We start from the raw sequence: 19,826 nt of genomic DNA, 5'->3' as shown, positions 1-19,826 counted from the left end.
TTTCTGGTTTTAATTTGCTTCTTCAAATGTATTTTCCTGGACTCTTAGGAACACTGTAGTTTTGTTTTGTTTTGTTTAATCTGAAAACAAAGTTTAAATGTTTGTTAATATCTATAAGAAGAAAAGAAACAAAATCCTATTGGGAATATGACTCTCTTCCTCAGGATTTTCCCCGTTGTACTATAAAAGCAAGTCATAAAATGGACTGAGTTGACAGCCCAGCAGGTGGGAAGATGATTTAATAAACTCACAGAGCTCCTTGGACAGCTTCAATTCTGACTGGGCCACTGTGGGCTGTGTGGGGCTGGTCTAGGTTCTGTATCTGTCTGGGGTTATTTTCTTGGTCACTTACCCTGTATTTAATTGCACAGTCTTCTTACAAGGAATGACTTTCTGTGGCCTTTTGAGTACCTGGACTTGCTGCAGTTTATTCTAAAATGTTTGACAAGCTGGACCCTTTTCCTTATTAAATGGCCATATTAACTTGTTTAGTACTAAGCCAAGCTGTTCCAGGATCCTTGATTCTAGGCAGGAGACAGGACTTGGCAGAATATGCCAAGGTCTTTGCTGAGTGAAGTGGTCCCTTTAGGGGACCACGTGGAACCAGGGTGGCTTGGGGGCTACAGTACCCCAACAACCATTGAGTCTTTAAGTTCAGCCTCCCTCTCCTGTGTTCCCTGTGTGTGATCACTGTAGAGCCACACTTCTCTGATTCTGAAGGTCTAAGAAGCTGCCTTAACCTAAGGGGACATGAAAACAGTCTTCTAAAAATAAGGCCACCGTCCTCACAATAGGTCTTCACTTGGCTCTTCCTTTCTGAGTCTCCTTTTATTTCCGAAATGATGTGTAATTCTAATTAAGGGTAAAGACCTTAGAAATGGTTCAAATTTTTCTTTTGATGCTTAGACTTCTTGAAAAAAGTTTTGAACTGAAAACACAAGACTATGAGAAGCAGATCCGGTCTTTGAGAGAAGAAATTAAAGCTCTCAAGGATGAGAAGATGCAACTGCAGCGTCAGCTGGAGGAAGAGCGGGTCACCTCTGATGGCCTGAAAGGGGAAGTGGCCCGACTGAGCAAGCAGGCAAAGGTAGGACTCCTCGCTTCTTGGCTGATTTGTCTGACCTGCACAAGAGAGAGTGGCTTCACGTCCCCTCAGGGTCAGCTAAAAGCATCCAAATTTGTTTCTCCCTCCATTCTTCAATGCAAACCATTTTAATGAGATTGGAAAACTTTTAAGCTTCCACTAGATACATGAAACACATGTTAGTAGAATAATTGTTATAATTACACAAATATCCTCTGTAATCATCATGGAATAGCCATACATAGTTTAGAAGATATGTCATGGACTCATACCTGAATTTCTTAGCAGAACTGCCCATATTCTCTGGGCTCTGATTTCCTATTGTTTAAGTTGTAGATTGGACTGTGGAATCCAGAAGGACCACATATACCTGTGAGCCCTTCATCCTTAGCAGCCTTGTAAGACTGATGTCAGTCTGGGAGTCACGTCATCTGACTATAGTTTGTATCTCACCAGATTATGCAGCTGTCCTTGGGGTGAGGCATCAATATTTGCCACTCACTTCCTCTCTGGTAGCTACAACTATGATCTAAACTCTTCAATGTGGTATACTAAGGAGATTAGTCTGATTTTCAAAGAAAATAAACCCATTATCATCATTTATACATGTTATAATAAGCCTGTAGGTAAATACCTATACCTAAGTAAGGGCTTCTCTGGTGGCTCAGTGGTAAAGAACCTGCCTGCCAATGCAAGAGATGCAGGTTCAATCACTGGGTCTGAAAGACCCCTTTGAGAAGCAACCCACTCTAGTATTCTTGCCTGGAAAATCCCGTGGACAGAGGAGCCTGGTGGTCTCTTTGCTCCATGGGTTGCAAAGAGTTGGACATGACCGAGCAACTAAACAACAATAGGTAAATACAGATGTGACTTGGAACATTTACTGAAACAACACAGAGAGTGGAGCTTGAGGATGGATAGTCCTAGGTCCTGGCAGCTTGCCATGTGACCCTGAACAATCCATGTAGCCCTTTTGCATCTTCAGGTTTCTAGTCATTCTGCTCACTTCATAGGCATGTTACAAGGGTGAGGTCATATATGTAAGATGATCAGAACATGCCAGCTTGATCTCCTTTTTCACCCACTGTGGAAACAAGAGCTGTATAACCTTTTAAACACTTAGGCTAACTGAGAAAATATCCAGAGATGCGAGGGGAGTTTGAGAGAGCATGGATACAAGTGTGCGTATGGCCGAGTCCCTTTGCAGTTCACCTGGAACTATCACAACATTTTTAATTGGCTATACCCCAGTACAAAATGGGCTTGCCTGGTGGCTCAGATGGTAAAGAATCTGTCTGCAACGTGGGAGACCCAGGTTCATTCCCTGGATCGGGAAGATCGCCTGGCGAAAGGCATGATAACCCACTCCAGTATTCTTGCCTGGAGAATTTCATGGACAGAGGAGCATGGTGGGCTACAGTCCATAGGGTCACAAAGAGTTGGACATGGCTGAGCTTAATGACTAGACGATGTAAACTAAAAAAAAATTTTTTTAATGGCCACACAAAAATTCACCAGTTTTGATTTTTTTTTTTAATTTCACAGGCAAAATTGTATCTGTCCCAAACACTGTTACACCACACTTCAGTAACAGAAGCTGCAGGTTATAGTCTATACATATATTTTCTCCTTGTTTATTAATTAAAAATAATAATAGCGATCTAGACACATGGCTTTCCTGTTTCAATCCCCCCCCTCCTTTGTCACTAGTTGTAACTCCATAAATTGGTGATGTAAATGGAAGGGTTCCATTGTTAAGTGATGCTTCTGTGAGGTGCTTACTTTCAAAGGTGTATACCCTTTTCTCTTCCACTTCCATTTCTCTATCTGCCACCTGGAATGTGGGTGGGAGACTGGGGTTCTAGCAGATATTTTGAACCACAAGAACAAGAGCTGCTGAAAGGGATGGTGGAGTAATTGAGCTGGAAATTGCCTGGAACCATTCTCTCAGTCTTGGATTTTCTTTCTCTGTGTTTTAATCAACAACAAAAAAAAGGGCACATCTCATTTTTATATTAGCCAAACCTAATCTTAATTGATAAGGCTTCTTAAGAATTGCCATCAATTTAGGGAGATCATATATATAAACGTCTGGCCTTACATCATTTCCAGCTCATCTCTGAAAATTGTACCTGAAAATTGAGTCATATTAAACTAAAATTACTTTCACTATGTTTTCTGTTAAATGCTTGAATTTTAAAACACATCCCTCCCCATTTTTAAGGCAAGCTGAATATTCAGCTCTGTTTATAAGTACATTTTAAGGAAAAGTAATTTAAAAGCTTTTGTGTTTAATGATACAAAGAAATAGCGATCACTTTTTAAAGATGTTGTGAGAGCCAGTTGGACATGACTGAGCTTAATGACTAGACAATGCAAAATTTAAAAAAATTTTAAATGGCCACACAAAAATTCACCAGTATTGATAAAGTTTTTTTTTTTTTTTTTTTTTTTTAATACACACTGATACGACAACTGTCACAAACAGAAAAAACAATATCCAGGAGGGGTTATTCATCTCTGTACAGCTCCCACATCTACACAAGTACAAACCCGAGCTCACAGGTGAATACAGGCAGAATGCAGCCTCCTCCCCACAAGCAGTCTCTTCCCCCTCCTGGACTCGGGTCTTGCCCTAACTGCCAGCTCCCACAGCCCCAGGGCGCACCCTGGCCCTGCCACTGGGTCCCATCTAAGCCTAACTGGAGCCCAAACCCTAAATAGGTGATGACTTTGCCCACTTCTTTGCGTCCAAGATTTCATCATACAGTGAGAGAGAACTTGGCCCTTGTGCCTGGACTTCTCTGAGCTCCCTCACCTCCCCTTCCCCATCCCAAGTAGTAAGGACTTACTTTTTCCCTTTATATAGTAGGGGGGCTAACTCTGTTGATACAACCAAGTACCTGTGAGAATAACAGTATCTTAGATAGTTAGACAATACTTTATGGCAAAACTTTATGAGCAGTGATGGTTTAACAAGATTTTAACTGAGAAACTACAGTGAGGACAACTTGCATAGATAAATATACAGTAATAGTGTTCCCTTTGTCTGCTGTAAATTGTGACAGCTATTTTTTCTTCACATGGTTCTGTCATTGCTGGGATTCAGACGATCTCTGAGTTTGAAAAGGAGATAGAGTTACTTCAGACACAGAAGATAGATGTGGAAAAACATGTGCAGTCCCAGAAAAGGGAAATGAGAGGTAATGAAAATATGAGTCACTGAGTCCATGGCGGGCAGGCTGAATGTATCAAAGGTGTTACCACTCAGGCAGTGTGTCCTTTGGTCTGAGGCTGGTTGGTTGGGTATATGGAAGGTTGAATAGTTGGTTGGCTTCATGGTTGGTTGGTTGGATAGCTGGTAAATTAGCTGATGAGATGGTTAGCTAGAGAGTCTGGAGGGCTAGAGAACTGGGCCCTAAAAAAGGAAATGGGAAAATAGAAATTATGCAAAAATATAATTTATTCCAGTTCTGCCTTTTCCCCTCAGAAAAGATGTCAGAGATTACCAGACAACTTCTTGAGAGCTATGACATTGAAGATGTAAGAAACAGGTAATCATTTTTTCATTAACAAGTATTTAGAAACATGTAACACATGAGAGAAATGATTCTTTCACCCTCCTCATGTTTCAGGCTCTCTCTGGAAGATTTGGAACATTTAAATGAGGATGGAGAACTTTGGTTTGCTTACGAAGGACTAAAGAAAGCAACACGGTGAGAAATTTCCCTCAGGATTTTTCATGATTTTTCAGAGACAAAATACTATTGCAAAGTCAAAAATTTACCTTTCGTATATTTGATAGACAAAGTAAATTCCTTACAGAATGGTCTAATAATCCCTGGGATGATTTCTTTGAGGCTTGAGCAATTAGTTTAATAATGATGAACAACCTCTTTGTGGGATAACTGGCCAAGTAGTAAAACACATAACCTATACAATGAAAACTGATTATAGCAAACAAGTTAGCCCGTGTTGCTATAGATACATTGTTGTTATTGTTTAGTCACAAGTCATGTCTGACTCTTTGTGACCCTGTGGACTACAGCTTGCCAGGCTTTCCTATCCTTCACTGTCTCCTGGAGTTTGCTCAAACTCATGTCCATTGAGTTGGTGATGCCATCCAACCATTTCAACCTATGTCACCCTCTTCTCCTCCTGTCCTCAATCTTCCCCAGCATCAGGGTCTTTTCCAATGAGTCGGCTCTTCGCATCAGGTGGCCAAAGTATTGGAGCCTCAGCTTAGCATCCGTCCTTCCAGTGAATATCCAGGGTTGATTTCCTTTAGGATTGACTGGTTTGATCTCCTTGCAGTCCAAGGGACTCTCAAGAGTCTTCTCAGCACCACAATTCCAAAGCATCAGTTCTTCAGCACTCAGCCTTCTGCAGTGCAGGAGACCCAGGTTCAATTCCTGGGTTGGAAAGATCCCCTGGAGAAGGAAAGGACCACCCACTCCAGTATTCTTGCCTGGAGAATCCCATGGTCAGAGAAGCCTGGCAGGCTATAGTCCACGGGGTCAGTAGAGTACAACACAACTTAGTGACTTCACCACCAGCCTTCTTTATGGCCCAACTCTCACTTTCACTTTCCTAGGTATATAGATGTGTTGAAATTTAAGATGTTTGCTTTCTTAAAAATTAATTAACCGTTTTCAGAGCAGTTTTAGGTTCACAGAAAGTACAGAGATTCCTCGTATACCTCCTACCCCTACACACACACAGCCATCATCAACATGTGTCACCAGAGGGTACATCTGTTAGAACCAATGAACCTATACTGACACACCATTATCACCCTGAGTCAATAGTTTACACTAAGGTTTACTCTTAGACTTCCCTGGTAGCTCAGGCGGTGGTTTACACTAAGGTTTACTCTTGATGTCGTACATACTATGGGTTTTGAAAAATGTATAGTGACATGTGTCTTTATCATTGTTGCATCAAACAGAGCATATTTTTAATTATTAGAGTAGAAACATAATTTTAATAATGTCTAAAAATTTTTTATCACCTACTACGTGTTAATACCACATAACATCACATAGCTGGAGTTTGTAATTATACATTACTAATTCCATAGCCTGTAACCTTTTGTACACAGGTAAACTTTATGTGCTTAGCACCTGGCTCTGATTGTTGGTTTTCATAACTGCTGAGAGTCAGGATAAAGACCATGTGGTTAACTTCTTGACCATTCCTCTGATAGCGTTTTGGAGAACCATTTCCAGTCCCAGAAGGATTGCTATGAAAAGGAGATTGAAGCTCTGAACTTCAAAGTGGTGCATCTAAGTCAGGAAATCAACCACCTGCAGAAATTATTTAGAGAAGAGAATGACATCAATGAAAGTATCCGTCATGAAGTTACCAGGCTAACGTCAGAAAACATGGTATGATCTCAGCCTTTATTCTAGAGATGTCATGCTTTAGTGAAGTAAAGTTCAGTGTCTCAGCTGGAAAGCAAATTATATTTTCCAGGAGTGAAATAGCTGGTTCAGGAGATAAAACTATAAAATTACACCAGCCTGGAAAGCATTTTGAAAGTGTTTACCATAGGATGAGTCCAAGTTCTGTGATTTGTGTGTGCTTTTAAATTTATATATGTTAAATCTAGCCCTAACCCCTTGGGAAGTCACAAAAAGCATAAATATAAAAAGGTACCTCTTGAGAGGGGCTTGCATGCAGAAGGTCAGTTGCCCTGTTCTAGCTCTTCATCTCACTGTTTCAACAACTTCCTTCTTCCATGATGCCTGCTCTTCTCCACTGCATTTGTCTGATTCTTCCTCCTCACTTTTATCTACTGGTATGAAGAAATGCCTTAGGAATCTAATTATCAAAAACATGCCTTTCTTAGCCCCATACCCCCTGCAGCCACTGCCCCTTTTCTCTGGGGGGACTTGGCTATACTTCTCCATGCCATCCGGCTGTGACATCTCCACTCATCTCCTGTTTGTGGCCACCCCATGCTGCGGTGTGTCCCTCCCTCTACCTGAATCTGCCTGCACAGAACTGAACACAAAGGGTTCCATTTCCCCCTTGTCTTGGTCTCTCTGCAGCATTTGGTGATGTTTTTAATCACTCCCTCTTCCTCTTTATTATTCTCTTGGCTTCCAGGACACCATGCTCTCCTGGGTTTCTCATCCCACCTCACTGGTTGCTGCTTCTCAACTTCTTTACTGGCTTTTCCTCCTCTGCCTAGCCTGGGAGTATTAGGAAATCTCAGGGATGCGTCAGCAGGTGAGGAGAAATGACTCTGGGCACAGCAGATGTGTTAGTTAAGGACGTGCACATTTTTATCTACTCCTTGGCTGAAACTTTAATGAGGAATTTGCAGTGAGATCCGATTGCACAATCAAACAAGTATTTTTCATCTTGACTTCAGAGGCACAGGTGTTTTCATAAACATGCACAATTAAAAAAAAAAAAAAACTCTCCTTACCTGACTATGCTCAGCTGGTAAAGAATATGCCTGCAATATGGGAAACCTGGGTTCAATCTCTGTGTTGGAAAGATCCCCTGGAGAAGGGAAAGGCTTCCCACTCCAGTATTCTGGCCTGGAGAAGTCCATGAACTGTATAGTGCATGGGGTCGCAAAGAGTTGGACACGACTGAGGGACTTTCACTTTCACCTGACTACAAGTGGAAATGGTGGGCATTTAAACAAGTGTACAGCTAGACAAGGACAGAGGATTATGAAACATATTGGATCATTCCAGACCTCTGATAAAAAAGCAGTGCATGGCCTGGAATTCACAGGGCACAGTAGGACGCCCTTTGAGATGATTCTCCTATTTCTAGATGAGGAGATGATGTCTCTGAGCCAAAGAGGCTGGTTATCATTCCTCCCATCATCCTCCCCTCAGCTCAGCAGAGAATTCCCATAAGTCCTCGGGGATGTGGAGGGTGGAGCTGGGTGAGAACCACACACTCTGAGCATGCTGGTATTTCTTGTGACAGTATAGGTCTTGAGGTAAAAAAACATGATTTCATCCAGTGTAATACCTTGGCTAGCTGTCTTACATAACTATACTAGACGTATGTTCCATGGGGTTAAAGATCTAGACAGTTTAGTTTGCTTCTTAGCAGCTCTGGGATTTTAAAGTTCGTACATCAAAGTGTTTCATATTCTAATATTTCCAATTCTTCTGTGAAGATGATCCCAGACTTTAAACAGCAAATTTCAGAACTGGAAAAACAGAAGCAAGATCTTGAAATCCGCCTGAATGAACAAACTGAAACCATGAAAGGTAACTGGAACCCTCATGAACCTGCTTTTAGAAAACGGTTTCCTGTTGGGGGAAGAGGTGGTGAGGGAGTTGGGGATGGACATGTACACACTGCTGTATTTAAAATGGGTAAACAACAGGGACCTACTGCACAGCACATGGAACTCTGCTCAGTGTTACGTGGCATTCTGGATGGGAGGGGAGTCTGGGGGAGAATGGATACATGTATATGTATGACTGAGTCCCTTTGCTGTCCACCTGAAACTATCACAGTGTTGTTAATTGTAACATGTTGTTAATTGTAAAACCATGTTTTACTCCAATATAAAATAGAAAGTTTTTTTTTTTCAAGAAAATAGTTTCCTGTATCCAGGAATGACCAAAAGGTCATTGTCAAACTGATTCTCCATGGACTTAGGTGACATAAATGTGAAAGTGGGATGTGTGAACGGTGCAGTAAGATTCATAGGCATTTGAAGGCAGCAGCTGCCTCCAAGCCCTGTTGACTTTTGCCAGCTAAGATCTCGGGCTCCAGTGTTGCTTGATATTCCTATTTTTAAAGAAAAAACGGAAATCCAGATTTCTTTGTGAAATATCACAATTTTTAAATAATGGCCTAAGAAGTTTTTAAATATTGTTCAGACCAAATAAAACCTAATCTCTAGCTGGGTGCATTTTAGAACTCCTGATAACTGGAAATATGAAAATATGATCAAAAAAAAAAAATATGATCAAACCCAAATCAGAATACAGTGGTATGGCCCCCCAAAGGACTGATAGCTCTTCTCATCATAGGAAAACTAGAAGAATTGTCAAATCAGTTGAATCACAATCAAGAAGAAGAAGGAACACAGAGAAAGTAAGTGTCAACCTGCATGTACCTCAAGCCCACACTCATGTAATGCTTGGCTTTTCTGAAATTGTGGGAGATACCAAAGAAGGTTATTAAGCCACAAAAGCGAGATATTCTTAAGGTATATGATTTGTTAGCCTTCAAGTGTAAAAAGAAATACTTGTGTACACACACACACACCTTCCTCTGGGATAAGGTACAAGCAATGAAACAAACAAAACATTGGTTGCCTGCAGGAAGGGTAACTGGGTGGCTGGTGCCTGGAAGATGGAGGAGACTTGCTTTTCACTGTGTACCCTTTTATGCCCTTAGAACATTATGCCATATGCATAAATTATATCTTTAAAAAACTGATAAAATAATATCATATGAGAGAGAACAGTGTTTCTTTCAGCAGGCCACTTAGGATGAGGCTTAAAATCCATTTTGATAGAGAATCTTCATTTGATAACCGCCCCCCCCCCGCCAAATTACATCCTGACCATCTGGTGGAAACAGAGCAGAGTGTCTGGTGGAAACTTGTGAGAAAAATGTTTTGTGGCCAGCTTGTTGAGATACTTTGTGTAAAATTTTTTTGATGATGGTCAAAATTATTTTAGTAGAAATTTGAACCATTTCTCTGGAGAAGTAGATAAAAGAATAATCAGATAGTGGTATTTTAATTCATGTAAAACACACATCGAGCTTTGACAAATACACAAAGTTGTGAAGGTGAGTGAGGCATTTGCCCAAACCCTCAATTTCCTCAGTGTCTTGTGTTCCAAGATTCTTACCTGTGTAATTTACTTCCACTCATCACTGAACTTCTTCCAGTCAATCAGAATGGTGAATTCCCATAGTCATATTCATGTACAGACACAGAGCGCGTGGGTTCTTCCCTGTCTCTTAGAAATATAGAAAGATTATGCATTTCCTGTTGACTTTTCCATCATGGAGAAGTTGACAAACATTCATAGAATCACTGGATCATTAAGTTTAAAACATTTTTAAAGCTTTATTTTAATTCATTTCTTTCATAATAAAATCTCAATTTAATTATTTATATGTAACTCAAGTTAGAATTGCAATTTTAGAGCTTTACATCCATTAATATGGTACCATTTGGTATCCTAGTGTTTTTTCATACCACATAACATTGCTCATATCAAATAATATTTTTATAGCTTAGATTAGATTGTGCTTTTGTATGGTAAAAATATTTTGGAAAATTTTATAATCTTTAGAAAAGTCAGTTACCCTGACTTCTTCACTGTGAATTTTATTCACAATCATTTTGTTATCCTAATCAGATTAAAACTCTCATATTATTATTTATCATCAGAGGAATAGATGTCAAATTTGTCATTCAGGTTCATTCCAGTTCAAAAATCCTCGAGATACTTAATTTCAAGAAAAATAAATAGACACTCTACATCCCAGAGAACATTTCTTACCGCATGACTTCATTGGGAGTGTTGGGGCCAGGTGTAGGAAAGTAGTGGGCACCATTTTAGGACTCTGGATGGGTTCCCTTTTCTTCTGTCTCTGATCCCTGGATTTTTTAGTATCTGGTCCCAGGCTTTTCACAAAGGAGATAATCACCGGGCTTTTGGTCATAAGGGTATGAGTGGGTATGGATGTCTTATGGCAGCCATCAAGGGGTGTGGGCAGGTGAGGATGAGAACTTTTTATCAGGTTAAGAGACTGAAGCAGCTGTGGACTTTTGTACCCCGCTAACCCTGGTCTCTTCCCCTCACTGTGAGCACTCCTCTATTCAGGTACAATTTGTTTTACACATAAGTTGGCCAAACTATTTTTCCACTGATTTTTCATGATGGTCAAACTGATACCAAAACTTCCTAATTCTTTCCTCAGGACCATAGAAGCCCAAAATGAAATACATACCAAAGAGAAAGAGAAGCTGATGGATAAGATTCAAGAAATGCAGGAGGCCAGCGAGCACTTGAGGAAACAATTTGAAACTGAAAATGAAGTCAAGAGTAGTTTCCGGCAGGAAGCATCTCGTCTCACTATGGAGAAGAGGGTGAGAAGTTTTCTAACCTGTTGATAAATGACTGCCTGTGTGCAGGTATCACTGAAAGGGGGGACAGGCCACCCCAAGCATCTGCTGAGCAGCATCCACCTCCCACCAGAGCAATCTGTTTCCTTTTCTCAAAAGACAGGTGGTCTCTGAGGTTACGGCCACTTCAGGGGAGCTGGGGATTTACACAGGCTGAGGGAGGACCAGTGGAGGGTCCTGAGCATTGTCCCATGGGCAGCACTTGTCTGAGATGACAGCACCCTTACCCGGAGCATGTTGAGGATGCCAGGCTGATGTGTGACCTTCTCTGAACAAAGCTTACCCCATCCAAGGCCCCTGCTTGCTTCTGGGGGAATGCTCTTCCCATAGTTTTCAGAGTCAAAATGTTCTTCTATGAAATGATCACAAGTAGGTGGCTAACTTTAAACTGTGAAAGTATTCATCCAATTATAAATGCCCCTGTCAAAATGGCATTTGGCAACTCTGTTAGCTCCCAGAAATTCTTCTGAAATTGTATTGGTGTGTGAAACCCATGAGGATGAGAAGCGCCAAAGTAGCAGATGGAGTGGTTTCCTGGGAGGTGGATGCTCTCAGGCGCCTTCCTGGCCTGGCAGCCTCCAAGACCATGACCAGGTAAGGGCCTGCACATGTCCACTGGCTCTGCTCCTCCTCATCAGCACCCCCCCCCCCCATTTCCTATCCCACAAGAGAAACATGATAGGTAAAATCACATTTTGCAGTGTCAGGACTTAACTTAAAAGGGTAGTTATATATATAAAAAGAGGAATGCAGAGAGTTTAACATTTAATAGGAAACAATACATTCTAGTCAGATGATCCAGGTCATCACTTGGGTGATGACCATCTTTTTTGAGAGGGGTATGCCTTTTTCAGAGAATAGATTTCTCAAGTCACACTGTAAGGATAGTCTTATTGAATTTAGGACCCATCCTGATCCAGTGTGACCTCACGTTGATCCTTGGTTTAATTGCAACTGCAGAGACCCTATTTCTAGTAAGGTCACATTCTGGGGTTCTAAGTGGGTATGAAGTTTTTTGAACTTTTTATTTTATATTGGAGTATAGCCAGTTAACAATTTTGTGATAGTTTCAGGTGAACCCTGAAAGGACTCAGCCATATATGTACATGTATTCATTCTCCCCCAAATCCCCTGCCATGTAAGCTGCCACATAACATTGAGCAGAGTTCTCTGGGCTACACAGTAGGTCCTGTTGGTTATCCATTTTAAATATAGCAGCGTGTACATGTCCATCTAAATGGATATGAATTTCAAGGAGACACTGCTCAGCCCACTACATGATCCTCTGAGTCAAAGAAAATCATTTATTTAAAATTGGATAGAAAAGTTGAAGTGAGCTTCTATTTATCAAAGAAATACCAAATTAAAACTAGGTATTTTTTTGATTCTCAAATAATGGAGATCTTATGGTGCTGGTGAGAACACCTGGAAGTGGGCCCAGTCACACATGATTTCAGGGGATAGAAATTGGTGTCAACATTCTTGGGGGCAGTTTGGAGGAAAATGTCAGGAACCTCTGAAAGTGCATTCCCTTTGACTTGGTGATGCAACTTCTGAGATTCTGTCCTAAGTAGATAATCAAATATGTGAACAAAGATTTTCATCTAGAATGGTCAGCATAGTATTATTAGTCACAGCAAAAAAGAAAGGATGCCCAGCTGTAGTGGGTAGGTTATATTATTGTATATCAGATGACAGTTTGGTATATTATCAATGATGGGGGAAATATCTGCAATATAACGAGAAACAGAATTTAAAACTTTACAAGCAGTATGACCCAATTTTATAAAATGTATATATGCCGTATTAGGAGGGAAAAAAATGAAATAAAACGTAAACAGTGATTTCCTCAGGTTCTGGATTGATGGGTGACTTTTTAATTATTAGATGTATTGTAAAATAGGCTCAAATAGGAGGGAAGAAACTGCACCACACCCCCACTTGTGAGGCCCGATAAAGCTCCGAACGTGTTTAGCCATGGACAGGACTATAGCAGGGAGAGGCAGCCAGGAGTGGAAACAGCACAGCTTCCCTGGGCTTTGAGAGTCCCCAGAGGGCCCGTGGCTGCAGGGACAGACTGCGAGGTGGGCATTGCTGCATCAGAGAAGCCTGAATCCTTTCTGTGTCAAAGCCCTTGAGGTTCAGGAAGAACCTGAATACTCTCTGCCCTTTATGGGAAATATTTATAGGTGTCCAAGACTCTTCTGGTTCTTGAGCCAAATTCAGCGTGGGCAGGGCCACCCCCTTTATCAGAAAGGAGAGGCAAAGCCGGGACCCAAATCCCTGAAGCTTCTCTGCCTCCAGCTTCTGACATCAAGAGAGCACATTTTCACAGCTGCGTATTTTTAAACTCTCTACGATGGGCATGACTTTATCAAGGAAAAATTAGATCAAGATAAATGTGGTATATCCATATAATAGGATAGTATTCAGCTACAGAAAAAGGAGTGAAGTACTGGGAATTCTCTGGTGGTCCAGTGGTCAGGGCTCAGTGCTTTCACTGATTGAAAACTAAGATCCCACAGCCAAAAAAACAATGAAGTACTGATACCTACTGCAGCACAGATAAACCTGGAAAGCATTATTCCAAATGAAAGAAGCCAGACACAAAAGGCCACATATTCTATAATTTAATTTATATTAAATATCTAGAATAGGCAAATATGTAGAGATAGTAGGTAGATTAGTGGTTGTCCAGGGCTGGAAAGGAATAGAAGGGCAAATGGGTGCCAGCTAAAAGTTATATGTTTCTTTTTAATGTGATGAAAATATTCTGGAATTAGATGGTGGTGATGGTTGCACAACTGACTGTACTGAAAATCATGAGTGTACACTTTTAACAGGTGAATTGTGTGGTGTGTGAATTATAGCTCAGCAAAGTTCTTACCAAATAATAGAATTAAGATGCTTCTGAGCTAACATCCTCTTTCTTTTGATTTTTGTAGGATCTTGAAGAAGAGTTAGACATGAAGGAAAGAGTGATTAAAAAGTTACAAGATCAAGTGAAGACTCTAACCAAGACAATTGAAAAAGGTAGAAAAACAACATCCACTTTCAAATTTTTTTGAACTTTCAGCTAAAGTTTACATGTGTTAACATGTTATTTCCTGATGTGGTCCAAAGAATTTGAAAACTGAAGAAATGAGTCTCCTCTGGTGTGTTTGGGGCTCAATGGTGGGCTAGTGGAGATCCTTAGAGGCAGGCAGGTGGCTCACCACCTCTCAGGTGATAGCAGATGTGCTCATGTAATTGTAAGGGGTACCCTGGAAGAAATACTTTTAACCTCTTTCTCTGTTAACTCTCTTCTTGTAAAAATGGAACTGTGAAAAAGTTTCAGATTTAACTGCTTTAAAGTTTATTTCCTCTCTGTTACATGGGGTCAATATCCTAATTTCTATTAGAAGAAAAGATACTAGATAGCTAATTAGATATCTCTTAGGTAGCTCAGAAGCCAGACTGAAGTTCTCAACATGAACTGAACTGCACACCGAGTGTCCTTATAAGTTCCAGGGGAAAGATTCTCCGCCTTTCTCTCCTTCGCCTGCTTCTATGTCACTGAATTTTTCTTTTTTTAATTGATTTTTAATTGGAAGATAATTGCTTTACAATGCTGTGCTGGTTTCGGCCATACAACAACGTGAATCAACCATAAGTATACATATGTCCCCGTCCCTCTTCAATGTCCCTCCCACCCCCCATCCCACCCCTCTGGGTTGTCAGAGTGTCAGTAGGTTGAGTTTCCTGTGGTATGCAGCAGCTTCCCACTAGCTATTGATTTTACATATGGTAATGTATATGTTTCAATGCTACTCTCTCAGTTCATCCCATCCTCTCCCCTTCCCCTGCTGTGTTCACAAGTCTGTTCTCTATGTCTGTGTCTCTATTCCTGCCCTGCAAATAGTCACTGAAATCTCCTGACTTTTCTCATCTAACTCTTTACTCTTTTGTTCAATATTGCTTCTTTCTCCCAATCTCTGTCACTAAGGCTGTATCTGCAACTCTCAGTTCCTTTTACTATACTCATTTCTTTGAAGAACTCCTTTATTTTTTTTTTTTTCAACTCTCACATCAGACTTTTAAGTTTCCAAAACCAAAATGAGGCTCTTTTCCTTTCAGTAATTATTGATAAAGGTCATTCTGCCCCCTGAGGGAAGAGACCTTGTCTGTCCTTCCCATTACCCTTTGGTATCCCCATTGTTGGAAAGAATGAATCAACTGCCGTCTCTACATAAGGATTTCCAAAATCCACCTGCCGTTCCTCACTTTTCCTGAGTCCTACTCCCTTTTTGCCTCTAAGATTACTCCTTCACCTTTCTATTATCACCTCCAGCCCAACTTGTTTTAAGTGGAATGCATCAGCTTCCATTCCTGTATCAGGTATCTATTGATCATATAACAAACTACTCCCAAATTTAGTAGCTTAAAACAACAAACACTTAACAGTGCAGTTTCTGAAGGTCAAGAATCTATAAGCAACTCAGCTGGGTGGTTCTAGCTGTGAGTCACAGTAAAGTAGTCAGCAGGGATGCTGACATCTGAAGGCTTAGCTGGAGCTGGAATACCTGCTTCCAAGCTCACTCACATGACTGTTGTCAGGAAAAGCCAGTACCTCTAGGATACTCTTTAGGTGGTACTAGCTCCCAAGGAACATGCTCAGATACAAGTCACCACACTTAAGAATACCCGAAATATGATGTCCTTATCAGGTACTTCTGCATCATTTATTGGTTTTCCCAGTCTAGATGCAGTTCAGCAATCAAAGGTCCTTCTTATCATAAACAGGTTGCTTAGTAAAATAGTTAACATTCTACCTTTATCAGTCTTCAAGGGAACAGGGCTAGTAAATCACAGAACAAACTCTGATGCAGTAGAAGAGAGTTCTATTAATTCTTTACCTATATTATCTTCTTTCTCACCCATCAGAGCCTACTCACTTTTCTTGGCCCAGCTGGAGTGCTACCTCCTTCAAGAACCGTTTTCAACAGTTGAACCTACCTCTGCATAAATTCTTATGTCTTCTGTATTTATTTCCTATGACTGCCTAGCAAATCACCGTGAAATTAGTGGCTTAATAGAACACAAAACTTACAGTCCTGAATGTCTGAAGTTCAAAATGGTGTTCCCTGGCTTAAAATCAACATGTCAGCGGGGCTTCTGGAGGCTTTAGGGGGAGATTCTATTCCCTTGCCTCTTCCAGCTTCTAGAGGCCCCCCACTTTTCCTGACTTGTGGGCGTTTCACCGTCTTCAAATTTGGCAGCATAAAATCTTTAGAATCATTCTGACATTCTAACCTGTGCTTCTGTAGTCACATCTCCTCTCAGAGTGGACGTGAGTCTTTGGGGACCAGAGGGCAGACTGTGGCTCACCCAAAGATGTCCACGTCCCAATCCCCAGAACCTATGAGTATGTGACTCTACATTGCAGAGGGGTTTTGTATATGTGAGTATGTGAAGCACCTTTTTTTTTTTTAATTGTTTGTTTGGCTGCCTCAAGTCTTAGCTGTGGCAAGCAGCATCTTCATTGCATCATCTTTTGTTGTGGTACACTGACTCTCTAGTTATGGACACGGGCTCCAGAGCACACAGGCTCAGTAGCTGTGGTACTCAGGCTTAGTTGCTCCATGATATGTGGAATCTTAGTACCCTGACCAGGGATTGAACCCGTGTCCCCTGCATTGAAGGTAGATTCTTAACCACTGGACCACCAAAGGGAGTCCCTATGTGAAGGATCTTGAGATGAGGAGAGTATCCTGGATCATCCAAGTAGATCCAATATAATCACAAGAGACTTTGTAAGAAAGAGACAGGAATGACAGAGTGAGGGAAAGTGATGTGACAATGGAAGCAGAGACAGAGAAAGAAGTGATGATAGAAGCAGAGGTCAGAGTGATGTGGCCGGAGCCAAAGAATGTGGTCAGCCTCTAGAAACTGGAAAAGACAAGAAATGAGTTCTCCGCTAGAGCCTCCAGAAGAAACACAGCTCTGCTGACACTTCGATTTTTGTAAGATCTGTGTTAGTCTATGGACTCCAGAACTGTAAGATTTTTAAAATTGTAATTTTAAAAAAATTTTGTTTATGCCACTGAGTTTTTGGTACCTTGTTACAGCACATAGGAAACTAGTCCAACCGCCTTGGGGTCATGGTGTTTGGTGATTGCACACTACATGTTTTGTGAATCTCATTTTTTTTAAAACTGTAGTAAGGCAGGAGCAACAACCTGTATTGCTTTCATATACCTACTGCACTCATTATATACCAGGTGACCATGAGAATATACACTGGCAGCTATACTCATGGATATACTCACAGATAAGAATTGCTACCAGGAGAAATTCTTCAGGATTCAATAAAGTTTGCATTTATTGGAAAGCCGGAGAATTTCATGAGCAAATCAGCCAGAATGGGATGGAAAGAGATGGAGTAGTCTCATTATAATGCTGGTGGAAGTTGTTATTGTGTATTTAGCTGATTATTTGCCTCTGCCTACAGCCAATGACGTGCACCTGTCCTCAGGACCCAAGGAGTACCTTGGAATGCTGGAATACAAGAGAGAAGATGAGGCCAAGCTCATTCAAAACCTCATTCTTGGTAGTGAAACCTTTGAACTCTGAATTTTTGCTTAATTTTTGAGAACTTGAGCATTAGTCATTGCCACAGTCTTGGGCAGGGATGATAGCTCCTCTTTTCCCTCCACTGCTTCTTCCCCTAGCACAGAGCTTCTCAGCCTCACCATTTTTGACCATGTGATTCTTTGTTTCGGGTGGCTAGGGGCTTTGTATTGTAGGATATTGAGCAGTATCATTGGCTTCTATTCTCTAGAAGCCAGTGGCAACCCCTAATCATGACAATTAAAAAAAATGCCTCCAGACATTGCCACATGCCCTCTGCCATCTGACACCTTGCCTTCAGTTGAGATGCACTACCCTAACCTCTTCCCAAGTCCCATCACGTGGTCAGGGTAGAAGACATCTCCTCATCTTTGTGTCTTAGCACAGGAGCCATGGGAGAAGTAACTGGTGGCTCCCTTGTTCCATTTGCCTTCTGCTGAGAAATTCGTTTGCAGGTAATTTGACAGGGCCTTCTCAGCCACAGCTATTACAGGAATCTCCCAGTGGGCATGCTCTATGGTTGGCAGTCTTAGAACCAGTCCTATTAGCCTGTCTTCACCATGGAAACCACATGGTTTTCTAGGAAGAAGGAGAAAAACTGCCTCCCTATCAGCTGGTCCCAAGATCTCAAAGCAGAAAGCCCGTGTAGAGCCTTACTCCTCTTCTCCTAAGTGACCCTGCTCAGAGCACATGAGCTGCCTACCCATTCTTTTCCACCCCTTACTGGTACACCGCTGAGGGGCCTCTTTGTTCCCCTGTCCTAATGCAGACATGGGGAGGTCTTTGTTTGCTTTTCTTAGCTTGTTCTGTAGTTTCTCTGTATATCCCTACTCTGACTTCCAGCCATTCTCTTCTCTTCAAGGCCAGCTGATCCTCCTCTGTAGGACTGTTGTACACCTGTTTTCTCTATTCATAGCAGATGTATGTGATTGCTGAGATCATTCCATCCTCATCATAGAGGCTGAAGTGGGGGTGCATGGACTGGGGCTCCTCTCTTACCTTGGAGATATAAAATTCTGTCTTTTATTCAACCTTGAAAAAGAGAAAGTACTTTGCAAATGAGAAGTAAGAGAAGCAGGTGGAAACTGCATGTATATTTTTGCTAAGAAAAAAAGCCAGCCTTAATTCCTCAAAGGGAAAAAAAACATCTCTGGGCATTCAGGCACTGCATCAAGTACAGAAAAGCAGATATCCCCATCCATCATCATAGGTTTCTTATCGGGAGAGCTGTAATCCTCATCGACTCTCTCTGCTCCAGACCTGAAGCCCCGCGGTGTGGTGGTGAACATGATCCCCGGGCTGCCGGCTCACATCCTGTTTATGTGTGTACGCTATGCAGACTCTCTAAATGACGCCGACATGCTCAAGTCCCTCATGAACAGCACCATTAGTGGCATCAAGCAGGTGGTTAAGGTAGGAACTACTTTTTTGACATTGGACCTTGGTGTTATGGCTACTTTAGGAACATTTGTGGAAATGACCAGATGCCCAGACTTTTCCCATCCTTTATCTCCAGTGTTTGGTCAACCACATGATTCTTCAAACCAGTCAGAGGCCCAGTCAGTGAAAGACGCCAAGCTATTAGAAAAAGACAACTTAGGTCAGACAGCCCTAAGGGTGGAACACTGCCAGTTACACCTCAAGTCCTTAACTGTAAGACTACAACCTGACGGCCACCACTCCATCACATCTGTCCCCTCAGGTGTGAGATTCTTGACTGTAGGGAGTATATATGTCTATCCACGTAACAAATTTGAATGCCAGGGAATGGGAAGAGCCGAAAAATTGCTCATCTCTTCCCTTGGCACTTATAGAATTCTCCCTTATAAAACCACAGTATATACTTTTATTCTTAGCCCAGACATAGGTATATGTAAGGGACCAGTAAAATATAGATCCATTATCCTTTATTCCCTTCCAAATAAGAAGTAATGTTTGATTATGAGATATATTTAAAATGTTTAGTTGGGAAAGTCCTATCTCACTTTTAGTAAAATA

The 19,826-nt window shown here is 41.3% G+C and overlaps 1 protein-coding gene across 1 annotated transcript in view; it reads left to right on the top strand.

The window, feature by feature from the left end:
• Window positions 1–19,826, top strand: part of MYO5C (myosin VC) — a 113,589-nt gene that overhangs the window by 73,378 nt on the left and 20,385 nt on the right. Inside the window, exons 25-35 of the mRNA XM_061157176.1 lie at window positions 907–1,087; window positions 4,194–4,287; window positions 4,575–4,638; window positions 4,720–4,800; window positions 6,291–6,471; window positions 8,235–8,328; window positions 9,103–9,166; window positions 11,015–11,183; window positions 14,165–14,252; window positions 17,710–17,808; window positions 19,087–19,241. Coding sequence (XP_061013159.1) covers window positions 907–1,087; window positions 4,194–4,287; window positions 4,575–4,638; window positions 4,720–4,800; window positions 6,291–6,471; window positions 8,235–8,328; window positions 9,103–9,166; window positions 11,015–11,183; window positions 14,165–14,252; window positions 17,710–17,808; window positions 19,087–19,241 — 1,270 coding nt within the window. The remainder of the gene's footprint in view (window positions 1–906; window positions 1,088–4,193; window positions 4,288–4,574; window positions 4,639–4,719; window positions 4,801–6,290; window positions 6,472–8,234; window positions 8,329–9,102; window positions 9,167–11,014; window positions 11,184–14,164; window positions 14,253–17,709; window positions 17,809–19,086; window positions 19,242–19,826) is intronic.

Source organism: Dama dama, chromosome 12 (assembly GCF_033118175.1).
Source record: "Dama dama isolate Ldn47 chromosome 12, ASM3311817v1, whole genome shotgun sequence".
Taxonomy (NCBI): Eukaryota; Metazoa; Chordata; class Mammalia; order Artiodactyla; family Cervidae; genus Dama; species Dama dama.
This window is presented reverse-complemented; position numbering and strand designations above follow the sequence as displayed.